This window comes from Manacus vitellinus, unplaced genomic scaffold (genome assembly GCF_001715985.3).
Source record: "Manacus vitellinus isolate BGI_N305 unplaced genomic scaffold, ASM171598v3 scaffold_21_pilon, whole genome shotgun sequence".
Lineage (NCBI taxonomy): Eukaryota > Metazoa > Chordata > Aves > Passeriformes > Pipridae > Manacus > Manacus vitellinus.
This window is the reverse complement of record NW_021939546.1, coordinates 12,542,406-12,568,850: the sequence shown is the minus strand read 5'-3', so window position 1 is coordinate 12,568,850 and position 26,445 is coordinate 12,542,406. Positions and strand designations below refer to the sequence as shown.

General features: G+C 42.5%; 1 protein-coding gene across 1 annotated transcript; it reads right to left on the bottom strand.

The window, feature by feature from the left end:
* Positions 1-479: 479 nt before the first annotated feature.
* LOC103758126 (riboflavin-binding protein) lies at positions 480-12,236 on the bottom strand. The gene is made up of 6 exons (XM_008924343.2): positions 12,172-12,236; positions 11,130-11,284; positions 10,393-10,492; positions 9,174-9,302; positions 4,796-4,907; positions 480-850 (listed from the first exon to the last, which is right to left on the bottom strand). The coding sequence occupies exons 2-6, from the start codon at positions 11,266-11,268 to the stop codon at positions 602-604; spliced, it is 729 nt and encodes a 242-aa protein (XP_008922591.1). The 5' UTR covers positions 11,269-11,284; positions 12,172-12,236; the 3' UTR covers positions 480-601.
* Positions 12,237-26,445: the final 14,209 nt, after the last annotated feature.

Sequence of the window (26,445 nt, the reverse complement as noted above, 5' to 3'; positions counted from 1 at the left end):
TGTTGTTTAAGGTAAAAGCCCTGTGCAACAGATGGTGGATGCTCTATACTGACAATATTTGGATCCGAGGATTTATCTGGTACACCACAATCCCCTGTTTTGTGAGAATGTTTTTGATACAAAATAAATACATTTTCAGTGGTCAGTAGCCAGGCTCACTGACCTACTTCTGCCTGCAGATTTCTTCTTTGCCTGAGCAGAGCCACGCACAGAGGAGCTCGTGGCAGGAGTGCTGTGTGCCTGTGCTAACAAAGGCTTTGGGTGGAAGATTTGGTGCATTACTGGCAGGCATGACCTTCTACAGGTCTCTAGTTCTCACTGTTCCACCTTAAGTCAGCAGGGGCTGCCTGTGCCTCTTTGAAAGTCAACCCCTAGATGTTACCTTCAGGCTTGTAGCTGCTCAGTTCAAGTCACAGGATTACACTTGTGCTAACCTGTCTGGAGCTTTGTGATGCAGATGCAAAAACATCAGAGAAAGATTAATACAACCAGCCATTGATTTATTATGTTCTAGGAAGCAAGGAATAAAGCAGGCTGGCATGATGCCCTGAGCCCAGCCTCCATGATGATTTCTCTTGTCCTGACATACATCCACTAGCATTTATCTTGTCTGTTCACCTTCCTCTTCCTCTGGTTTCTGAAACTTCAGGAGTTTATTTTGGCAGGCATGCTCCTCGCTGCTGCTGCTGCTGCTGCTGCTGCTGGAGCTTTCCTCTGAGCTCTTGGAGAGGAGATATTTGATTGCAATCGTGTCCTTCTTGTTCATTTGCAAGCAGAGGCAGGAGGATTTGCTCACCTTAAATGACTCCCCCCACATATTCTGGCACATGTCAGTCCCATTTGCGTACATCTGTGTGTCAAATAAGAAATGCCTCAATTACATTTTGAAAGATTTGAGTTAAAATCAGTTTGTAACAAATTGATAAACATTTATCACTTTTTAAAAATTGGTACTAGCTTATAAAAAAGTTATCTGCATTCATTTACTGTCCTGCTATGTGCCATACTTCATCTTTTCTGAAATATCTTAAAATGTTATCCAGTCCCACAGCTGGCAAGAGTGATTTGCCTGTTGTGAGAGCAAGTGGCTACACAAAGTGCAGGGATCAACAGCTGCCCTTTGTTTCCACCCTGGGGCTGACAGCCCAGCAGCTCACTGGGGCTGACAGACCAAAGCTGTGTGTGAGAGGCTGTACAAATTGTAGCATGTCAGGACACTCTGACATGCCTCAAAATCTGAGTAGTGCTGAAAGTGCCAGACAGTGCTTTGAATATGGGAATCCTTTTGTCTACAGGCCAGAGACAGCCCAATGGAATAACAGCTCTGAGGGATCTCATTGTGCCTCTTGCAATGTACTTCATGTCCAGGCAGGACCTCAAAGACAAAGAGAAGGGACATAACTAAGCAACTGCTTGAAGAAAGTAACTTTTCTTCAAGCTTCCAGAGCCCTGTGTCCAGTGGTGCAACAGCCCCTCTGGCTCAAGGAATTTCCAATTGCAGCTTCCTGTACTCTCCTCAAGAGCATCTGTCCTGGTTTTGGTGCTACCTTGTTTTGTGAGGCTGGTGTCATAGGACCTGTGAAGCACACAGCAGTTCTGATAACCTTCTGCCCACCCCGCCTGAGTTTGCCTAACAAGTATTAGCTTAGGAGTTATCATGCCCAGACACAAAGCAGGCAGTGTGTACAGTTCCTCTTGCCTGCATTTCTCCCACGTGTTTGTGGTTGAAGTTCAATCTTTTCTGTTCCTGGAAAGGAAGCTTTAGGTACTCCCAGAAGCAAAGCTAAGAATGAAGTTGGGGGTGGGAGTGATGGCAGGAGTGTTAATAACTGAAACTGTAGGTCAGGCAGCAGGATCACTGGGCTCTGTTACTGATGATTCACCTTGATCATGTCACCAGCATCTCTCTGATGGAAGCTGGGTTTCATCTGTAATAGTACAAGTTTTCCTTGCCCATTACACTGATTCTTTAATCCTACAGTGTTTCTCAAAGTGCTGTAATTCCTGGTTGGTGTGCTGATTTACTACCATCACCAGCTTATACAAAGATCTGGCACTGTGAATCTGTGCAGATGCCTTGTCTTTGTGGTTGGGAGACTTCTGCATGGAAGCTGCTCTGTGTGCAAAAAATTTAAGTCTATTAGGCAGAAGTGGCATTGGGTATCTGTAGTCCTGCAGCTTCTTCTGCTCCAGTTATTTTTGACAACAAGTTTTTCTTACATCTCCCTGTCTCCCCATGTGCAAAACAATGTTGACCTATACTGTAAGGAAGGCAGATGAGAAGAAAGCATAATAATCACTTTTGCCTTAGAATTCTATCCTTTATGAATAATAGAGTCCATTCCAAATAGCCCCAAAGACTCTGTAGTCTGTAAAATAGCTTTTCAATTCTTACCATCTCTAGCCAGGGCTTTTGCCATGAATGCTGGAGAAGGAGTATGGAGGTTGCCTCGTGCACTGGGAGCAATGCAGGGTCAGAAAAGGAAACATTAATCCACCTAGTTCTTTCCTTATGTTCTTGGGCAGGTAGATCTTAGCTCTTTCTTTCCCACTATTCCTGCGATTTTATGCAGCACTAAACGTTTTCTTCCAGCTCCTGTGCAGTTCCTAGATTTTGACCTGCTGTTTGGTAATCATTCAAGAAAGCATTTAAACCTATCATGTGGGTTTTCTTGGGTCTGTATGCAAGAGACATGGCTATATTCTATTCTTGTGTCCCACAGGTTCTGTAACATGTGCTCGTGCTCTTCTACTTGCTAAATTGGCAATTTTATTTTGACCTTCCTCCTAACTCTGCTTAAAGATCAGAACACAATCAGAATGCTGCAGCAAGCAAACAGTGCACACAGCCCATTTACCCAACATGTCCCTAAGTTACTGCGAAGGACTTTGACTTTTTAGCTTCTTGGAAAATGTTCTAGTCTGTGCATTAACATTGCTTGGGGAGCACTCAGCTGGGACAACAGTGACAAAATGTGCCTCGTTTTAGCCAGGTTAAAACTAAACTGGCCATGATGAGTTGTGCATCCTTAATATTCAGCCTTTGTTCCTTATTCAGCAGTTGTTCCAAAGACCCATTAGATCCAGTTGCATATGTCACATGTAGGGCTGCTGATTGCTCCTCTGTGGGAGCTGAGGGCACCAAAAAAAAAAAAAAATTAGGAACTGTCCACAGTGCTCTGAGGTTGGAAAACCCTCAGTGCCTCTGGGTAACAGTATCTTTCTTTTCCATGAGTTGAGTCCAAACCAATCAAGTCTAGTGTTTTTATATCGTGTAAATGTCATATGGAAAATGCTTTTTTTTTTAAATTTCTCTGAAGAAACCTCATCTTTATTTCTACTTACCATGCAAGCCTATTTTTGGTGAAAAACATGGACAGTTTAGGGTGTGGTTCCACTTAGTTTAGGAATAGCTGCGCCTGGTCTCAAGTGATAAGACCTCGGGATTTGCTGCATGTTTTTCCCTGCAGATGGTATATTTTCTTTAAGAAATAAATACAGGGGAACTCAAGGTTAAAAACTCCTATCTCTGAACCAGGGACAGTTTGAACAGAGACTGGAGATTATTTACGGAGATTATCATTTTGTTTTTCACTTCATCTGGAACTACTGATGATTTAGCACATCTGGGAAACGAAGCTTTAAGTTTCTACAGCCCATTTGTTTTTGGCCACCTTCCTGAGCCTGCTGATTAGTGTCACTTTTGCAAGGCAGACAGCAGTCCTGCACTGACTGGACTGTGTCTTCCACTTATATCAGTTGCTGAACTGACTTTTGAAAGTACAGGAATTTGAATTCAATTCAAAACAATGAATGTGCAAGCCTTACTACCATCCCTAAGCACCTCACTTAAATTTGGTTTACTTCTGCAATTTGGACAGTTTTTCACGGACTCAGTAAAGTTCAACTGTTAAAAATATTTAATTAAGTGTAGCAGTTTTGGGCTGTGTTATATCGCCCTGAAGCTAAATTTACTCGAGTCACTAAAAAAATCCTGACTCCTGAGAGGTCTGTAGATCAGGTTCCAGGCAACCTTACTCCTGTGAGTCTTGTCAGTTCTCATTTTATGCACTTTTGCTCACAAAATTACTTATCTCAACCATCAAACCTTCTCAGAAAGATGGGATGAGCTCTCAGAAACCTTGTTAGTGCTGCTCTTTAACCACCAGAGTTACAAAGAGCAAAGTTAGCTCTGCCTACAACTGTCAGACACAGTGGTGAACACACGTGAGAGATACAATAGGTCTATGGAGAACAAAAGGGAGACAACTGGAAGAATGTCAGGATATAGGGGTGTGGAGGATGGAGAATTACTTGAACGTAACAAGGTAAAATAGAGAAAAGGGCAAAGATGCCTAATAGGCAAGAAAACTTTAAAAATTCCTCAGTGTTTTGGGAATTTACATCCCAATTTAAAAAATAGGAAGAGTGTAGAGCCCCGGATTGTGTAAGGAACCTTATGAAATGCATCTCAGTGTCTCCATTGTACAAGCAACTTTCATTATCTTTTACTTTCTAAATCCCACTGTGGTTAAAATATCAGTGCTGCTTGAACTTTTGTTTCACAAGTGGAATGAATAGTGATTAATTAAATGTATACATACTTTGAGTAAGCGATGTACATAAATATAAATGTTTGAAAATGTCTGTATTTAAAAAGTCTGATGTAGGTATGGCTTGGAACTGCTGAAGTAAAGGTAATTCATTGATGGCATTTTACTCTCATATATTCAGGGGAAAAAAAAAAGAACTCCTAATGCCACATTTTCTGCTTCAGTTGATCCAGTTTTCTTACCTCACTGTATGGAATACATTTATTCTTACAGTGGTTTTCTCCACTTTCATCCCATTCCCAGTCCGTCAGCCAGTTACGAGCACATATGGAGTCATCTTTGCAGGCTTCGTACCTTCATGGAGATCAGTGTGGAAGACACGGTTACTTCTCTCACTCTTTTTCTGTGGACTCACATTCAACTCAAAAAGTGTCCAGGGGCTCTGTTAGTACTGTGGTGTGATTACAGTGCAGCTTAGCAACTGACCTTCAAGAAATGTGCACGTTATCTTTGCTTGACATGTATATAAACTCCAAGCTGGCCAGGAAGACCTAAATCCCCGTGGAAACTAAACAGTTCGCTCACCACGTTTTATACTCACAGATTTGAGCAAAGGGCTCGTGGCCTGGGTGTTTTCTGCTTGGTTATCTGATGTTACTCAGTGGAGGAAACACTGTGTGGGAGGGGGTTTCACAAATGCTGATGTTCAACGTTGTGACAGAGCACAGGGATGCCAGGGGTGAACTGTCACTTGAGGGAGGCGTGGGGAAAGTTTGTATTTGTGAATTAATATGGGAGGAGACTGATGTTTCCTGGGCAGAGGGGTTGCTCTGAGGAACGTGCACTGAAAATAAGGAAAATCCACAAACAACAAAATCATATAAACTAGCAGGCTGTCAGCCTCAAAATGATGTTTTCAAAGCAGTTAAACTTGTAGTAATGGAGGAAAGATAAGTATTGTAGGGTGTAGGACTAAAACTTTAAATTTTAAGTTCTTTTTAACTTGTAAGTGGTAATGTGGAAAAAAGGCTATAAATGACCTGGAATGAGTAGAGTGTGCAACTGGCTGGTCTACATGATGAGAGATCTCATGGCTTACTATTATCCTACATAATTTCCTTCCTTCCTTCCACTTCTTTTTCATGTTCTACTTTTTGGCTCTTACCTTTCTTAAGGATCCTTTTCTGCAAATCAGTTAACATCTACTTAAATTTAGTCTCATTGGCTTTAGGCAGACTATTCACACCCACTTACTGAGAGTGCCAAAACCATAAGGCACAGCTTCCAAAAAGTGAGCATCATTCAGTGTGATATTTGTAATTAATGCCTTTGGATATATTTTCTGTTTGGAATTTTTCATTTTCAGGGCCATGTTTCCGAAACTGTTTTGGTATCACGAGGGCTGCAGCCTTACATTTTTAAATGGAATATGTGGGTTTGTCACGTGGTCATAGAACTAAAAGAACGAGACATTGCAGTACATTTGCAAATGCAGAAAGGTCAGAACATGCACATCTGCAGAACCTTCACATTGGTTTTTTGGGCTTTTCGAAGGGATAAAGAGCAGTAACAGATGGAGGGTAATCAGGGCCTCAGCAGGTCTGGGGCAGGAGACCCATATTCTCAAACATGTTCATCCATTAATCTGCTGTCAGAGAGAGGGGCTCTGCTGGAAATAGAGGCTGCAATTTGATAAATTAATATTCATGGTATGCATCTGGTTTCCTCGGGAACTTGAATAGAATATGCTTATTAAAGTGTTTATATTTTTATTCACCATTATTTATTGAATTGTGAGATGAAATGTTTCCTAATTACGATTATTGGCTGACTGTGGTTTGTTCTAGGAGCAGGTGGCAAGGCATAACTCTATTGTTATGGGTTTTTCTTTATCCCAATGGAAATAATTATGAAGCCAAGTTTATGAAAAATCATGACTTGTGATGAGTCTGATTTCTGCTGCCCAGGAACCCACAAGTTGTTTCTTCAAATATTAATTAAAACCTGTGAGAAACATAAATACTTCCTGAACATACTAGTTCCTTATGCTCAATGGGCAGGATATTGTTATTTCAAAGCTTTTTTTTCCCCCTGTATTTTTTATAATGAGCTGTTTCTCTTTTAGGGGGCACAAGGCCCTTTCACAGGTGAATGAGAAAGTGGCTTACACACTGGATTCTTTCAAAAGCAATAGTTTTAGAACTAGTGGGAGCAAGAAATTCTAAGACAATAGGAAGAAAAGGAAGGCCCCAAGCTACTCAGATGAATTTCTTTTAAATTAAGTCACTGCTCATTCAGAATACTCTGCACATTTCTGGCCACAAAGACACAGCGTATGCAGCAGGCACACTCTCAGTATGCAGAGAAAGTAGGTCACATCACCAGCAGTGCTACAGCATGCTAAAGGGACTCCAGTGAATAGAACATGAAAAAATGTTACTTTAAATCACCAGAAAGACTGGGAATTCTGTCCAGGCTCTTTTCTAGCCTCAGGCCTTTGGCAGGGTGAAGGAATGGGTTTGACACTGGCATTAGGCCGGCACACACAGAGCAGTGTTCAGGGTAGTGGGTCGTCACTACATTTTTGATTCAGGCCAGGCATCTGTGATGCCAACAGGGGCAATAGATCATTGTTCAGTATTTGTTCAGAGCAGAGCCTGCTCTCTGTCAGGAGACTTGTACTGGAAAAGGGTCAATTTTTCCTGTGCAGGAGACTTATACTGGAAAAGGGTCAATTTTTCCTGTGCAGCAGCTCTCGATCACCCCACCATACTTTCCAGCAATGGAAGTTAAAAGTCCTGTATACCTGCAGGTTCTGGCAATGCCCAGGGGACACTGAGGATTTTGCAATGTAATATTGACCCACAATATACACTTTGGTATAAATCTCACATATACTAAAGCTGGCTTAAACCACTTCATAGGTGCAAACTAAACTTACAGCAAACATTTTCTTTCATCTTTACTCTTTTACTCGATATAGCAGTTGGGCGATGACTTTTTATGCTACTTATTTTGGGATACATTAGTTTTAGATATTGATATTTTATAATTTTGCTGTTAGATCTATGGTAAAGCTCACTGGCAACTCCAGTGCTTTAATATCCAAATGCAAAATTTGGTAATATTTGGTACTCAGCTCTAGGAGCACTGAGAGAAATTCAAGGTCTCAGTCTTTATCTTCAAGGAGGTCAGTAATGTGGATTCAGTTTAAAAGATTACCAAAAATTTAGGAAAGAAGACTGCATATGACAAATCTGTTCCTGAGGCACATGGAGTTTCATGACACAGAAATAAATTTCATCACTAGAGAAAACTCTAGGGAAGCTAAGAGATACACCAGCCCTTCTCACTATCTTCCATTACAAATGCAAGCTAGGCTTCATTTCCTTCTCTGGCACAAAGGAGTGGAGACATATTTAAAAGCAAATCCTACCAAAATTCTGCACTGCATACATGACTTTGCCCTTGGAGGGAATATGAGAATGGAAATGGATCCACATGTCAATAATATTCAAGTTGTGTAAGCACTAAGGAAGGCACAGCAGAGAGCAGTGCAAGAGAACCCTACCTCGCACTACCCTGTGCTCTGCACTTTTAAGAAAATCTCTTTTATAACATTTTTAGAAGTATCGTAACAGTTTCCCATGATTTTCAGAGCAGCCTAAGGGATCCAGACATTCACAGACCATCACTTTCATGGAAAGCCAGCAGTTAAAATCCCATGGTGTGAACAGAGCCTGTGCTGTTTGCACTATGCTTCACAGCAATTTACCCTTCCAGACAAGTTACTCTAGTGACTGGGCACAACATTCATATGGGGCTGACTGAGGTTTATGTGTCACAGGATGATGTTATTTAAGATCCAGCATTTCAGGGAGAGAGGGATATATGCTGTGTGTGTATCACTGGGAAAATCTCAGAACCCTACAGGAATATAATGCTGTTGTCCCACCGTGTGCCTTGTGCTCAAAAAATAATGTGATTCCCTGATGCTGGAACAAAATTAAATGCTATTATGCTGCCCATTGCCATTAATAATTTTAGCATTACTTGGCTGCAATTTACTCTCTCAGGCTTTTAGAAGAGATTTTAGAGAGTGTGATAATGGAATGGAAGAGTTAAGGTCAAAGGCACAATATTAAGGAATGAAGATAATTTGTTACATGAATTAATCGTTACATGAAATCCCACAGGAAGTGGCTTCTTTGCTGATTTTGTAGTGCATTTTATGCATACAAAAGAAATGTATCATAGAGTGATCAAGTATTTAGATTGAAAATGCTAACTGCATGAACACTAACTCACAGACATGGACTTTTCAAAGGGTGTTAGGCTGCTGTTAGTGCCTGTCAACGTGGTGGGAGCTCCTCTGTCATGATGCCACTGCACTGCATCCTCACTGAGAGCAGGGCAGTGCTGTCCCTGAGTCACTAATCTCAATTTAGTGCCTCCATCCTGCATTCACAGCCTGTGTCATTATTATTTTAGGGGTAGTAGCTTAGCAGAGGAAAAAGTAGAGATGGAGAAGCAGAACAAGAGAAAAGCTGGTACAACACCATTGAATCGTGGGCATATTAAAACTAAATAAAAATACTTCCATTGAGGAGCTGAACCTACCAGTCATCACAAAAGCTTTGACACAATGGAACAGCCTGAATAGCAGCGGTGTCATTGGGGTGGATCCAGCGAGCAGCATGTGGGGAACACCGGTAAAAGCACTCGATTTTCTTTGTGAAATCTTCACAGCTGTGGTGGATGAGAAAAGCCACAAATAAGCCTGTTTCTGAGCATCAAGGCTACAGCCTCAGTTTTCTAGGCCTGCTTTGATGTGGATGCAATCCTACAAATTAGGAGAAAAACACAGAAAAGCATCCTCTGGCCCTGTTAGTATTTAAGTTCCAAACTCGTTCCTTTGGCACTGTGCACAGACTCTGACCGTGCAATCCCCACAGCCAGCTACAGAGTGCACAAATGTTTCCATGCATATTTCAGCCCTATTTGTGTGAGCTTTCTGTAAACTTTTGAGGCCTTGAGTTTTCCTGGCAAGAATGATTCCGGGAAATAATAAAATGTAGTTTAAAGCTATGGCACAAAACACTGTCTATGCTGTAGCCTCACAGTTTCGCTATTCTTTAGATTTTCCCACAGCCCAGCTGAAGTTACTTAAAATCACAAACTGTGCTGCTCTCCTGGGAGTGGCAGGCAAGAGCTGTTACTTTTGCACATCTGGTTTTGCTTAATTGTTTTGTACTTTCATCCTTTTATTTCTATAACTTGCCATGTTTCACAGCTTTAACATCTAATGGGATACTAAAAGTCTTAATTATGGAGACATTCTGCATGGTTACAAAGCCCACTGGGCTACAAGAATTTTTATTCTAAATATTCAGAAGTTTCATTTCTGGACTCTTGCGAATTTTTTTTTTCCCCTGAGATTTAATAATCTAGTTGATGTTCTTTCTAAACAAAGGAAGAAGCCTGGTCCCTATTCACTAGGGATCACTGGTGGGTGATGGTTGTGCTGGAGACCCACAGAGGTGTGGTGTAGCTGTTACCTACTGGGTTTACAATGGCTACACCTCGTTCTATGCTGAAAGCAAACTTGAAAAACCATAATTTTTCATGATAAAATGGCATAAGGAGTATAAATTAAGTATTCATGGGCTTTAGTGAGAGGAGAAGAAGAGTCAGATTTGGTAAGGTGTAGACACAGGATGATGAGAATTGGGCTGGGTGACATAATCTCTAGGGCAACCTGGTGTCCACCAGCAGCCGTGTGGCTGCCACAGCACAGACACATGGAAGCAGGACACAGACAACTTCAAAGCTCACTTACGATTTACTGAGCTGCCCACATCTGTTCCAGTAGCTGTTGCTTACTTTAATTACTGGGGAGGGAGCCAACTGCTCTGTGAAGTCTGCATAGCAACACGAAGCTGTTGGGAATAAAACAAAGATTTTGAAATAAGGATTTTTTTTTTTTTTTAATACTGTATTTGGACGACTCAAAATGTAAGATTAATCTGGTTTGGACCATAATATGGTAAAATCTTAGTGCTAACTAGGAGAGGTACTCAAGCTCTAACATTTTTGGGTTTGGAAATAGCTGTGTGCTAGGTGAGGTGGACTGTCACCAACAGTGCTTTGTCAAGGTGTGCCCAGAGAGCAGTTGAAAAAATGTAATAAGTACTGTACTTTTCTCCCAATAGAATTTTGATTTCAACCTTTCCCATTTCGTTTCTGCTACAATTAATTTTTATACTCAATCACAATAAACCAGATTCATCTTTGCTCTAACCGATTTTAAGCAGATGGAGTTAGAAGAGAGGCAAACTGCATCAGACTTTTAGAAGAAAAGAAATGAAGTCAATGGAGTTTTGCAGTTGACTTTGTTAAGACCCAGAATCTTACTCTTGGTTTGCATGCAGCAAAATGCCAATGAAGGAAGCTTTTCAAATACAATGTATACTGAATCTTATATACTTCTGAGAAATTAGGGGAACTGCCAAAACAATTAGTGTGTACAACGCTGTACTTCTCAACTATATTTGGCAAAAATTAAACCTCTCTTACATTTAGAGTACAGAGTGCACTCCTGCATATCTGACTCAGGACTTGGCTTCGGTTTTTGGGTGTCCCCTTCCAGGCATCCATATTTTTGGCAGGTGGATGACGTTATGACAGCAAAGAGGGTGATGGCAAACCTGAGCATTGTCCAGTTCTTTTTCCTGTATGGAGAGAAGTCTTTGTTTGTAACCTTTTTTCTAGGAGAAGCCATAACATGAAAATAAAGATTGCTTTTAAAAAACTACATATATAATCAAGTAAAATATGTTCAGCAAAGATGCACACAGAAATGTTAAGACACACATTAAGACACACATTCTCCTTTCCTTACAACTGAACACTTACACTTTTGCTGCTTAATTCTGAGGTGTGGTGGCAAGTGATAAAGGCCATCCATAGTTCAGGCTATTTATGAAAACTTGTTATAATTTTCAGTGTTTAAGAAGATTACTTTAAATTTCTTGGACTGACCTGAATTATCTTTGAACGCTTCCAAGAGACATTTCTCTGCTTCACTCGATTTGACAAAAATATTGATGAGTTTTAAAATTTGCTGAGTTGTTTTGCACAGTTGTTTTGGAAAACAGTTGTTTTGGAAATTACATAACAAATACAGCTGCAAGTGAGCTAGTAGTGGTGAGCACTTGAGCTGGATAAATTACACTGATTACTTGTCTTTGTTTAAGATATGCTTATTTATAATTAAGAATCTGATCCACTATTTTCTGCTTCTTTTGTAGAGCTTGGTCAAAAATGCAAGATAAAAACGTTTTGTCTTTATGAATAAAATTTCTCTAAACACAGACTATATATTAGCCAGCTATACAGATAAATCTAGAACCTGTTACATAAATCAATGCAAAATTCTTTATACATGTTACTAATTTAACCCTTCATTCTTTAGTCAAATATTCCTGTTAACTTTTTGGAATAACTTTTCCTGAATAAGGACTGCCATTCCTCTATGTACCTATACTTTTCAGATAGAAAGAACACAACAGATAGAGAAGAAGAAAACCGTCTCTTCAATTTCTCAGTAGTTTCTCACCTCTTCTATTGTCTTCCCGGGTGATACTTCTCCCTGGAACAGGAACACAGTAAATTGCTTTTCTCATTTTCCACTTTATATACACACACCATCTGGCATCAGTGCTCCAGAATTTGTTTGCCCTGGAAGAGTTCCTTGACCCTTTGGAATGCTAACACAGATTTATCTCAAGAGCAGATGCAATGACCAGCACATAATGCCCTTTTATTGCTTGCAAACGTCCACATGATAAAGAGGAAAGTACAAATGTGGGTTAGGATTAGAAAAACAACAGCTCTCCTATAATCCAAATGCCACTAACCCCCCTGCCTGTTTTTTCAATGATTCCCTGTATTATTAATTATTAGAGTAATTTCCACAACAGTTTCACGGGGCTCTTATCACTGATTCAGGCTTCACTGAATTCGAGACATTAAATTCTTCTTATTTCAACCTGACTGGCTTAACTTTTCCTATAGGTGTGATGGCTTGCCTCGTTACACAGCAATTTTACTGCCTCCCCTGGAAGATAGTCCAGGTCTCCTGATTCCCAGGTCTTTGCTCTTTCTTCACAAGATCCCTTCATAACCTGCTGCTGTTTACTCTGGTTGCTCTACCTGCCTCATATATGTACTTTACAGCCAGTGTCACAAGCACTACAAGAAACTGTTAATTGAGTGGCTTATAGTGGTTCTTGATGGGATTTCATTGGGAGATTTGCTTTCTGCAAAGAGGATTTGCATCTAAACATAAATCATGGTGTAAGGTAGAGGTGGTGATGACAAATAGTTGCACTTACTTTCACAGGTTGTCTTGTTGAGTACTGTAAAGAGCAGCACCACTCAGTACCTTGTGATTATTTAGATGCATAAGGAAAGCAGCATCTGTTGTTTTCCTGTTTTGAATAGAACACTGGTTTGTCAGATAATACTCTGGGGCCATTATTTACTAACCTTTTTTCTTGAAAATACAAACATTGGCACAATGGAAGTGTGGTATGGTTCTCATTGAGCAAAATCACTGAGCATGACAACAAAACAACCTTTATAAGCTATAAGCACTGATTTCTATCCTAGTTCTAGGAAATGCCTCAAGGACAACGTCTTGCTGGCCTAAAAAGAGCCTTTTCCAGATCAGTGGAAACTGAGCGATATTTATGTTCCAGAAAGAATTTAATTAAGACAAGTTTAAAGAATGAATTTAATTAAGGCAAGTCTAAAAAGGCATAAAGTAACTATGGGAGAAACTGAAGTAAATCTAACGGCTTATTACCCACTCCTTCACCTCATGTGGCTCGATCTAGTGTTGGCTGAAATTCATGGAGTTCCTCGCTGCTTTGTAATGTGAGGGATTCGTGCCTACTGCTCAGCACTTGGGTCTGTGTATTCATACAAAATAAAGCTCACTCTATAATGTGAACATTCACTTCCAACACTGGCACGGGTGGAGGGGCTGGCCAGCCTGGGGAAAAGCACAGGAGCAGCCCATGCTCTGTGCAGCACTGCCCGGTCTGAGGAAAATACCTGGACACGGGTGAGGTGTAACTGTGCCAGGAGGGCTCTTGTAATGCCTCTGCTTGCTGAATTGGCATACAAATTATATTAAGCTATAGGAAACTGGGATTGCTTTCAGCCTTTGAGTATGAGCCAAATGGGACCACTTGCTGGGAGATTAGGCAGAGTTTCTAGCAGCAGGAAGGAAAATTGTCATATGTTTGTGATTTCCCAGACTTGGCTCTGGTTAGCAATACATGTTAGGAGGCTCAGGCTAAGGAGCTTTTAGCGATCTCAGCTACACATCTTCATCTCCTGAGAAGGGAATCTCGATTGTTTATTCTTAAAGTGTTCTCTGCTAGTTATTTTGTGTGATGTCTTACACTGGGAAATTTGTTCAAGGAAGTTTCTTACCCCTTCCTATACTTGAATGGGTAATTTCTCTTTATTTGTTAAAATTGAACTTCTTTTCAAGCACTCAGTGATATTCTTGTACTTTTAAGACTCCTATTGCCATTTAATTTTAACTTTAACCAGTACCCTGTAAATTCTATTCATCTTTTCAAGAGCTAAAGCATGCTTGATGTTAAGGTATCACCACAGACAGCAATTCAGGCACCACAACAATGAATTATCATCTGATGATCTAATTGATACTGGCCAGTGATAGTAGTAAAAGCGTGCATCTATTCCAAAACCACAACCACTGCTATACTAGGTCTCAAGAGCCATCTAACCTGAGCAACTTCCTTCTAGCACGAGCCATTAGCAGAAAATAAGGGAAAAATGTTTAGAAAATCAGGCTAGTAGCTAACTTCCCAGCTTCTGGCAATCAGTTTAGTAACTGTGTCAACTGACATCTCCCAACTCAGCAGAGCGATTCCTCTTTTGCGAGTCAGATCTCTTTAATGACTGCAGGAAGCTTTCAGGGTTTTATATTCTCGGTAAATCTGAAAAGCCGATGTGGTTAAGGGAAAAATTGTTTGCGCTTCCAACCGGTGACAATTGCCAGATCCATTTCCCTTCTTGGCATCCTGAAAGTGTAACAGTGTGGCTGGAGGGAGGCTGAGTTTCAGGAGTGTAAATTAGAGCATTTGGCCTGTTATAGCTTTATTAGACGTGGCAATGTGTGCTAATGAAATTAATCTGTTTGTTCCTCATGTCTCAGCGTGAGCCTGCATGCTCAGAGGTTGGAAGTGTTTTTCTTGTTAACTGTAACAAGAAATGTAATTAGGAGCATGGGTTATAATCTAATTTAGCGAAGCTCTTTTGCAGAACTGCTTTTAAAGTTGCAACAAGGGCACATTATTTGATGATCAGTTAAGTATATAACCTTGACTTTCATTATTTTAGACTTTAGAACTAAGAGTTCATCTTCACAAGTCCTGGTTGAATATATCATGTCACAAGTCAAGCTGAATGCCAAGGGAGACACTCCAGATGGATTCAGTCTGGCACTTCTGACTATGGAAAAAAACCAGCTGAGGTCAAATCTTAATGCTACTGAATTTGAGGTGTGATTTGTTTCTGTTCACTTCAGTGGGGCTGGGATTTCTCCTTTTATTTTCTCGGCGTAAGGAATACTTCACGGAACAAAGTAAGTCTTACTTGCTTTGTTTGAGTATACAAATGTTGCTGAGCTAGTTCTCCACCAGGGCACAGGAATGACAAAAGCACCAGTAATTTTATATAACCAAGAGAGTGAGTCAGTGGGGGGAAGAAAAGCAGATAGTTTTGTGAATAGTAGGTTTTAAAAGAAATCACAACCCAAACAAAAAAATTAGAATTGCAAAAGTGTCATTTTAAGCCCCACGTTAGGTTTTTCAAAATTAAAGGGGACAAAAATCTACTTATTTCAGCTTATTACTGAGTTGAAAGCACAACAGAGCGCTCTTGCTTAGCACTAGTCTTTCATTTGCCTTTCACATTCTGCTGGGCTGTTACTGGGAGGTTCCTCGAACCACTACCAATTACTGTTAGTTTTTCTACAAAGCAGGGGCTTTGGTTTGGGTAGCTGCTGACTGTGTTGTGTGATGGGGGCTCTCACAAGTGACAAAGAAAATCTGGGTCCTGTTTTACCTGTACTCCAGAAATAACCAACTGCAATCTTGTTTCTTATTCAGACTATTAATATTTGAATGAATTTTCTACAGTCATTTAGGAAAGATAACTTTCTTCTTAGGGGATTATAAACACTATTTTTTAAATTTAAACTTATGGATATTAATTATTTGTGTAGAGATGATGCCTAGATGTCCATGTGTAAAGCTGTGATGTAGTGTTTTAAAGTACCTGGTGCCAATACTGGATTCTGGATGGCCGCATCCCACAGCCCCCTGATTCTGTGCTGCCCCTTTCCCTCCACTGCCCTGGCACAACCCACAGGGTGTTGTGCACCCAACCCAGTGGGGAAGATGATCCAGCAAAAAGAATTCCTGCACTCCCCCCTGTCCCCAGTGTTTCTGGCCAAATCAGTTGCCCCATTCAGTTTAAAACACAGCTGTACAAGATTTGTGTTGCTGGGAGGCAGAAGGTGGTGTATCCCAACGAGAGAGACAAACAGGGGAGGGGAGGACTGGCAGTACTTTCAGTCAGAACTGCCAACCTCTGAGCCCCATTGTGTTAGCATTCGGTGTTGGTTTTTCAAATTGTTTTGTTGAACACCTTGTAATCAAAATGAAGAGCCACAGATCTACAGAGAAAACAAATAATGCAAGCACAAGGTAACAGTGAGATCACGCTGGTCAACATATTAAAAGGCAGTGACTGGAAACCACCAAGTGAGTCATTGCTGAGCTTTTCCTGTTAGTATCACTGCAGGCATGAATGTTAAGGAGGACACAGCTGAGGTCCACGTTGTGTCTCTGTGACTCCCATACATGCCATATTGGTACTTGATAGTTTGACTCACTGTCCTGTGATGAATCTGTGGTTAGAAAATTGTCCACGACACTCATGAAACAGGTATTTTTTTACTCTGTACCTTTATTTACATAGTCATCTCTCTCTCTGCATCCCTCAAATGGCTCTTGTCCCTGTTGTACCAGCTGAGGATTGTTTTCACTTCCAAATCCCTTTCAGTTTATCTGTGCTCTCTCTGTCTGTTCTCTTTCAGTGCAGACACATTAAGTCTCTACAAGTGTCCTGGTGCCAGTCTCCACCTCACACCTGTTGGATTTCCATGGCTTGCAGTCTTGTACTTGTCATCTATTTGGGAGGTGTTTCCACAAGTAACAGTTCAACTACCTGTAATCCTCCCCTGGGCCCTTCCTAAAACTCACCTTTGTTTGGGTGACAAAGAGAGGGTGACAACAGTTAGGATCTGATGCCACTCCTGCTGGCCGGTATCTTTCCCTTCCCCACGTGCTTCTCTTTTCGGACCTTTCAGAAATATGCACGAATAAACACATTTATGTGCATATGTAACTTCTCCTCTGTTAACACCTGGGGGTAACAGCCCTACTGTGGCAATTGCTGTACAAAAAAATCCAAGCTGACAATGAAAGCAGCACATTCACAGGTCTCTTCTCTCTTTAAAACTATAATGTGTTTGATGAGCTTTTATTGCTAAGAAGTGCTGTTAAGCACTATTGCACTAAGCTCTCCCTAAATCTCACAGCCATACTTTTAACTTCTGTTACATATTTGCACATTTATATCTTCTACTTCCTTACCAGATTCAAATATGATACCAAAACCAAGGTTAGAGCAGTGCAAAGCTGGCACTTTGACATAGTGCATCACTGCAAACAAGGATTTATGTCCTTCATGGTAGATGAAGAAGGAAAAGAATTATTGGAAAGCAAATCATATACAGTTATGACTGGAATTTTGTTATATCTAGATCTAGTAATTGCCATTCAAATTAATTGCCATCCAGTTAGTTTACTTCGTTATTCTGTCCCTAAGACTGACTAATAGTGGCAGTTTCCAGTGAAGATCCACTGGATTAATATACGGTATAATACACTTTTATGAAAAAACCTGCTTGCAAGAAATTTCTTCCTAATCCTCTTGAATTCCTTAATGTTTAGCTTGTGCCTTGAAACATGACTGTTTATAACCTTCCTGTAAAAAAACCTCGTGTAACTATAAGTATTTTTATTGATTACACAAATGTCTAATGCAGGCCTCCTCAAAGAGCAGACCTCACTAAATCCTGCCTACTTTGTGTCAAGGTCCCAGACTTACTAATTCTCCTGCATTCTTTTGGAAAATCCTGCATTTCTTACCATTTCTCTGGAGCTTAGAGGTGATGATGGGGAGCTGTACTCTGTGGCTGCAGACCTCAGCTGTGCAGGCAGCACTCATTGCTTGGCCAGCCTGGTAGGGCTGGGATGAGGTTCTTGCACTGTGCTGAACGAAATGCTGCCTCACTCTGTAAAGAGTAATGGATTAGTCTCAGTCAAAGCTTTGTCCAGCACGACTTTCTGGGCTCTGTAGGACTACCTTTTCACCCTTGTTTTTTATTTTGCTTATAACTGGTATTCTCTAGTTGTGTCGTGCTGGTTGTTTTTTATTTGTGAATCTTGAAAAAAGAATGCTGTCACGGGGGAGGGGGAAGTTAGAGAAGCATCCAGGAGTCACGGCACTGACGTGCAGCCTTTGTAATTACTTGTCATTACTGACACTCTACGCAGGTACAGCACAACGTGCTGCAGTGCCGTGCTGTCTTCCTGCCTGACTGCACAGTGCCAATTGCCAAACATTAGTATTCCACTGTAAAGCCCAAAACTTGTCTGTGAATACCATTAGAACTGGGCCACTAACAGAAGGTGCTTGACAGACTCACATGCAGAACAACCAAAGACATTTCCTCTGTCTCACGCAGAGCAGAAACACCGAGAGCGAAGGTTGTGTGCACGGTGTGAGCGGAATGACAAATGACAAGTCGTGGTGATATACTTGTTTGGTGGCATTAATGATGCAGTTCTGCCTTGGAAACAGCGGAAACAGGTGATCAGATGGGTTTTGTGTGGCACCAGTTTTGCCAAACGTTCAAATTTAATAGGAATTAAAATGATTAAGTGAAGTACTTCATTTCTAAGAGGAAATTCTCTTGCTCAGCAGCATCCTAATGACTTTTAGCATTTTCTATCCTATTTGGCATAAAAAGGTTTTAACCTCACAGCTTCAGGGTGCATATCTCTATTCCAGCTCCAGGAATTATTGCTGTAGCTGTGTGCTCGGCAGTCATAAAAATGTTGCAGATGAATTTATATCTTTTCAGAAAACATTATGGGATAAGCTGGACTAGACTCTGTGTTTTGCCTTACCAAAGTCTCTTTAAACCAGCTAGAGAAGAATGGAAGGGAACTCTTCCTGATAGCATAATTCCTTCTGAATCAGAAGGGCATGCTGAGACATTCTTTGTATGGAGAAAACGGAAGGTGGAAGCCAGGGAAGGAAATATCTGGAACTGCAAAGAGAAACTGCATTAATTGAGTATCAGCACGTGAGCTACACAGGCTCTCTGTGGTCCCCTGCTCTGTGTTGGGCAGTCTGGATAACACAAGAATCATAAGAATATGAGCCTTTATTAATTACTCTTCTGTCTTTTTTGGATGTGACAGAATATTTCTGGAGACAAACACCATGAGCATTGGCGTGGCATCACACCGCGCTCTGCCTTGTTCATCTGTGCCCCTTCTCCCTGCCAAGCCTCTCATGAGTCGTTTACTTTTATTTAAAGCTGGAAAAAAAAAAAAGTTCAGAAAACTAGCTCATATGGAAAAGAAAAATCAGGTCACTCAGACTGGGCTGCAGATTCAGGTCATACTCAGTGACGAGTTTGAATGGAAAAACTATGGGAGAACCAGTAAAATGAGTATTTTTCCTATTCCGTCAACATGAAACCTCACTGTTCTTTTGTTTCAAAAATATCGGAAAGACATTTTGAGTCCAAAATACTAAACAGGGATTAAACAGAGAAGGAAATATGCCAGAAGCAAACCAAATGCAATCTTTTCACAAGTAAAATGCCCTATTAACCCCCAAATGGCTTTTTGATTTGCGGAGATGAAAGAGATTTTTAAAGTTTTTGATTAAAATATGGAACCAGAAGGCAGTTATTTGCAATTCTGTCTAAAACAAACAACTGAAGATTTGTTTTTAATATGTTTATTTTTTTTTAATACTTTAGACAGGTAATGTTATTCAAATCCTCTTTGTGAGTTTTCTTCCTTTCTTCCTGCATGAATTCCTTTCTGGCACATGAAGCGAAGAGGTGTGAGCCAGTGCAAGGTGTCCCACAGGCCATAACCAACAAATGACTAATTGGCATCTATGTTGCAATAGGGCAAAGATCCAGCCAAATTATGATGAGGCACTGTGCCATCCCAATAGACTCCCATTAATGAGGATGCCAAGATTCCATAAATTTGCATTATTTACATTTAGTTAGAGCAGGATTCCCAGCTGGGAAGTTCCACATGGTTGTCCATCCCTATCATATACAATTATGAGGGAAAAGGATCTCTGTGACTAATCCAGCATCCTGAAACAGTTTTTAGCAAGCATTTGAATACTCTTAATAAGTACTTAATAATGCTGCCACTCTTCTACCTCAAAAAATCATTGGGAAGTGTATTTTTGTTGTCTGTCTCTGTACAAAATTAATAAAAAATTTATACATCAGGTTTCCTGGTTGAAGATGCATAAGCCTTTTCAGCACTTTTAAAAAGGGAGAAGGAGTTGTTTTTTCTGCAGCAGCAGCAAGGTTCCTGGCTATGTAATGGTGAAAAAAAAAAAAAAAGGCGACTTTGAAGTTGCTTTTGTGAAAAATGAATGCAGAAACTGGTAACTTAAACCCTCAGGAAATAATTTGTGAAGACAAAAATGCCGAGAGGGTGTGAATTACTGAGATGAAACACAAGATGATGATATGTGCTCTGATTACTCCTCAAGGTAATGAATCTCTGAAGGTTTGTCTTTTCTACCGAGAAGATGGTGAACCACATCTCAGTGTGCCCCACAGTAAGTGTGCTGTAGAGCTTGGTGGCGCAGCTGGTGGATGTTTCCCTGTAGCTCTGAGCTCCTGCAGTGGGATGGGGGGATGCTCCAGTCACCCGAGCACCGCGGGGCCTGGGGCTTGGATCCCACTGCATCCTGCTGGAGGAACAGTGTGGCATTTTCCCCATGCTACCGACTACGGGTGGCACTACCAGGAAGGTCCTGGTGCCCACCTGACGTTCTTAGGGGCAATTAAGAGTTTATTGTCAGGGAAAGCAAATGCTGCTGGACACCTGGGCTGATCCTGGATCATGATGATGGGGGCAGCACGATGCACAGAAATCTCCATCGGAACATGAGGAAGAACTTGACTGTGCAGGTGACCGTACACTGGAGCAGGCTGCCCAGAGAGGGTGCGGAATCCCTCAGTGGAGATATTCCAGAACCGTCTGGACGCAATCCTGCGCCACGTGCTCTGGGACGCCCCTGCTTGAGCAGGGAGGTGGGACCAGATGAGCCACTGCGGTGCCTTCCAACCCGAAACATTCTGTGATTCAGAGTCACGGAACGACAGAATCGCTGAATGGGTCAGGCTGGAAGGCACCGCGGGTCCCCCTCCCAAGCAGAGCATTTCCAGAGCACGTGGCACGGGATTGCATCCAGACAGTTCTGGACTATGTCCACTGAGGGAGACTGAGATCCTGTGGGGCACAACCGCTGCCCTCACGCCGGGGTGACACTCCCGCATGCTGCATCCTCAACCCGCGCCTCCCAGCCTCCTCCTGCGAGGCAGCCCTGGCATGGGCGCAGAGCCCGTGCCGCACGGAGCCGCCCGGGTAGCCCGTGGCCTGCGGGGTGTCCGAGTGTCCCCGGCTCTGCCCCGGCTCCGTGCGCCGCCCCCTCTCCCCTCGCCGGCCCGCCGCCCTCCCCTCAGCGCCCCCCGCGTCTCGCTCCTCCTCCCGCGGCTCTCGCGAATAGCCGAGGCGCGCCGCGGGGCGGGGGGAGCGCCCGCGGCCGGGCGCGCTTCGCTGATAAGGCGGCGGGAGCGGGAGCGCCGCGGCATGTCCGCGCCCGCGCCGCCCGCGCGGCAGGTGCGCGGCGGCCGGCCGCCCCCCGGCGCTCCGTGACCGCCGCCCGCCCGCCATGGCGCCCGGCCGGGCCGCCGCCGCCGCTGAGCGGGAGCAGCAGGAGCAGGAGGAGGGGAGGAGAAGCCGCCGCGATGAGGAAGGGCGCGCTCTCGGGGGGACAAACGCGGCGCCGCAGCGCCGCGCGAGGGAGCAGGTCGGGCGTGTCCGGCAAGCGCGGCGGAGCGGCAGAGCCGCCCTGCCTGGGGGGCGGCGGCAGGAAGGAGCCGGAGGACTCCCCGGGCGCGCGGGGCGCGCCCCGGAGCGGGTAAAGCCGGGACGCCGGGGGCGGGGGTCGCGTTGTTATGGAGACGCGCCCCGCGTGGCGGGGCCGCTGTCCCGGCCGGCCGGGATCCCCGGCGCGGGTGAGCGGGGCGCGGGGCGGGAGCGGACCGGCGGCGCTCGGTGCGGCGGCATCCCCCGGGAATCCTCGCCCGCCGCTCCGCAGGTTGGGCTGCCCCCGGACAGGGAGGGTGGCGGCGGTCCGTGTCGGTGCTGCCGGCGTGGCCCGGCGTGGCGTGAGCGAGCGGTGCGGGAGCCGCGGTGCGCCCGTGGAGGAGCGAGGGAGGATGCGGTGAAATCGAGCCTCTCTTACGTGCTTGCTGGTATTAACAATTACAGAATACGTCTTTCTAGTAACCCTCTGTAGGTCACGCCTAGTCGCGGCGATAATTACGATGCATTTCCCAGCATTTTTTAGGTCTCAGTTCCAGAAGTGGTTTATTTAGGGAACGTACCATACCTTTGCAGGTACTTGAAAATGCGTAGGCTTGTTACATGTGAGAGGGTGTAAGTTCAATACATCCTCTCTCCTGTTTCATCCCCCCCAAAAAATAGGATCCACTGATTGCTGCTTAGGGTTTCTGGGCGTGAGATACTGAAGACATCCTAACCCAAAGTTTGGGATCGTTAACACTTTGTTTTGGTGTGTTTTGATATTCCTAGTTTTACAAGTGAGAAAAACGAGGGATGACACTTAGCAGTTTAAAAATGTAGGTGATAATTAATGCTATTTTTTTTTATTTGAGGAGTAGGAGGAAGTGTCACAAGTATGAAGATTCCCAGGATTCAGTAATTCATTGCTTTGTTTTGCTGTATTTTGGACAAAAGCGAAAAACTAGGTTCTTTGTCAGAAAGGTATCTTAAATTTACGTTGTTGCACAGGTTCATGCTATTTTAAAAATAATTTCTGAAGTTTTTTTTTTCTAGGAAAGCTGCATTACATTGCCTTCAATTATAGGAGACTTGTATTTTGTCTTTGAGTAGTATTTCTCTTGGATATCTTTTGAATATATATTTCTCAGACTGGGCCCTGGAAGAAGAAAACTCTCTTATTTTATCCTCTAGTGCCTTGTTAATCCAGGTGGTTGATAGATAGATGCTGCTCCTTTTATCCCTTCCTGGAACAATTAAAGAATGCAAAGATCCTTATTCAGGAAAAAGAAAATAACCCTGAAATCAGAAGAGGTGACTTAGTACCTTCCCAGCTGGCCATTAAAGGAAGAAATTTGTAGAGTTATTGCTAACTGCAATGCCAAGGTGTTTGTTGTGCTGTTGTGTTGTTGTTTGTGACATTGATGTGGGAATTGAAGGAAATTATTTCCATTCTTGGTAGTTGTGACCTGAACTTACAAACCGGGCCCACAGAACATGCCACCTATCTCGCAGTCTATTGAACACTCGGGAAGCTTCACCAAAACAACATCAACACTGCAAACCTGGGAAGGCTTCGAATTCAGAAATGCTGGTTTTTGAGATGCACAAGGCTTTTTAATGGGAGATGGGGCCGGTTTGTTTTTAGCTTGGGTGCCTTGACTAGGACCTGATGTGACTTGTAGGAGCAAATCTTTCCATGCTGGCAGGTATTTGGTGTGATGGAGTCTTTGAGGAGTTTTTCAGCTAAAGTTAAGAAGACTTCTACCCATCCTGTCTGAGATGCCCTCCAGCCTTTAAGGAGAACCCCTCATCCCCTCTCCCCTTTTGTCTTTAATTTGATGTTTTGTAAATGTGGTAAACAACTGGAAATAAATGGATATGTTGGACAAATGTAATAAACGGGGCAAACTCAGTGTTTCTGTCTTTAATATCAATAATACAGTATTTCTTTAAACATCCATAGGTGAGAGTGTGGATGTGGTAAAAAGGGCCTTCTGAGATGCAGAATGATACTCCATTTCCTCTGATCCAGCCTGTAGCTTGACAAGTATTTCCATTGGGGCCACTTCTGATTTAAGTAGCCCAGTTGTTTCCAAGCCTGTAACATGCCCTCAGCTGTGCCAGTGCAACAGTGTGCACAGCTGCAGGGAACGTTCAGAATTAAATTCCCATTTCTTTGTTTGCCGTACATTTGCACAAGTTTGTGGTTGGGAGAGGCTAAGCTACTCTAGTGTTGAGGAAAAAAAAAAGTCCTTATCAAACTGTGACTGCAAGTTAATCATGGTACTGACCTTTAGGCCTTCAAAAATCTGGTCCTTTGCTGTGCTTTGCTTATAGTTCCGACGTACATACGATTAATGTTTTCACTTTTTTATGAGTTACGTAAGAATGTAAGAATTACTGTACTTGGTCACATTAAAGATCCCTCTGACCCAGTATCCTGCCTCTCCCAGCTGCCAAAAGCAGATGCTTGGAGAAGAGTATAGTGTGTATTGAGGAAATGCCTCTCCCAGCCTCCAGTAATTTGTGGCTCACAGGTTTCCGGAACTAGAGGTGATGTTTGTTTTTAGAGCCCCCAGTGTGTTTTTTCTTCTGTGAATTTGTCCAATCAGTATTTGAAGCCGTGTATGCTTGTAGCATCCACAACATCCTGTGGCCGAGTTGCAAGGCTCAAACACATTTAGTGTGGAAAAAACACTTATTTTTGTTTGTTTTTAAACTTTCTGCATGCTTGGTTTCATGCCTTGTTTGTTATTTCTTATGTTGGAAGAGGCAGTGAAAAAGAGAATCCATGTTACTCTGCATGGCTTGTGGGTTGATGACTTTTTCTTTCATTTACCATCCCTTGTTTGTGACTCTTCCAGGGGTGTTTTAGAAAGAAGTGGCTCCATTCCTTTCATTGCCCTTGCTGTGTTATTTGCATCTCCTGCTAATGTGTTCCTGATTGGAGACAGTGATGCAGGAATTGGAGGAACAGGGCTGAGTTACAATAAGCAGGAGTGGCTACAGTATTTCAGTGTATGCCACCCTGTAAACTTCTAGAGTATATTGGGTTTTATTCTTTAATCTTCTGCTTGCTTTTTCTTGATGGTCGTTAAGCAGTGAGTTGGCACTTCTGTGGAACTATGATAATTCCACAATCACTCTTTTAAGAGTTCAGAATTTGTCATTGTCAATGTAAATTTAGTTTTTTTTTTTAATACTGTTCCTCACTTTATATTTATCTACATTTAATCTTATCTGATACTTTACAGCCCACTTGAACAGTATCATTAAGGTCTTCTTCAGATGTTTGACTATTGCTTTTGCAACCTTGAATAACTTTAAGCATTGTCAGCAAACTCTGACAAAAAAAGTGTTAAGCCTCGTTGCTAGATTTTGCTTTAAAACATGCAAGGTGTTGATCCCAGAAAAGATCCTTGTGGGGCCCCACTGGTGACCCTTCTTTTTTGGGGTAAAAGACCCATTGTTCCAACTTATTTCCTGTTAATCAGTTATTAATTCATAATTGAATTGTCCTTCTTATCTTGTGACAGTTCAGTTTCATTGAGCGATGGCGTCTTTGTCAAACACAGCCCACTTGGATTTCTGGAAAACATCAGCTTAATCATCAAATGTTTGCTGACTACATTGAAGGAGAAAAATGGGAAGTTGAGGTGAAAGTGGTCGTTTCTTATGAATGTCAGCCACCCTCATCCAGGGACGTATTTCAAGCATTAGGCTGTTTCCATTTCATGCTTACGTAATTAGTTTGAGGCATTGTGATATTTATAGTGAAAGACTTCACATGGATCGTAGCCAATATTTGTCAGGTGTGCTTTTATTTACATTTCTCTACTTCAGGTGGAAGACAAAGTTCTCATAGAAAAGATTCTTCACTTTCTAGAAGAGTTGACTATAGGGGGTTATGATGGAAGTGCACATGGTTATGGTAGGTCCAGAGAGGGGAGGTAGAGGAAGCAGTTGCTGTTTGCTACTATCAAACAAGGACTCAGGCTTTAAATGAGGTAGATCTTCATGCAAAAGGCAATGCATGTATTTTTTATTTTTTCCCCCCAAAGGATGTAATAGATGCAAAAATCATTCGGAGGAGGCGATTAGGAGCAAAGATAATTAAATAGGCAGATGGAATCCACCTGAGGAAAACACCTGAGATTAACTACCAATTAGGAGAACGCTGGCATTGGGCAAATGCATGATGCTTCCCTTTCCTTGTCTATAGGGAATGTCTTTGCTATTTTTACAAAATTTTTTTGCATGAAGAGTGGGTGTTAACCTGTCCCTAACAAATCTAAATCCTATCTTCTTCTGAATGCAGGGGGAGAATAAACAGATAGGAGAACTGAAGTATAGTGACAGGTTTAGGGGGATGAAGGTTGAGAATCCAAAGAGTAAAAATAGAGAATATTGAGCACTGAGTATCCCTGGATGGCATTTCCTGCTCTAAAGGCATGCAGGGAGGTAGTCAGTGGTACCCAGGGGTGCCTTGCTCAGAGATGTGACAAGGTGAGGGAACAGAAACAGACCTCATGCTTGTCAGCATTTTCCCCTCACTTCCTGCAGCTTCCTAC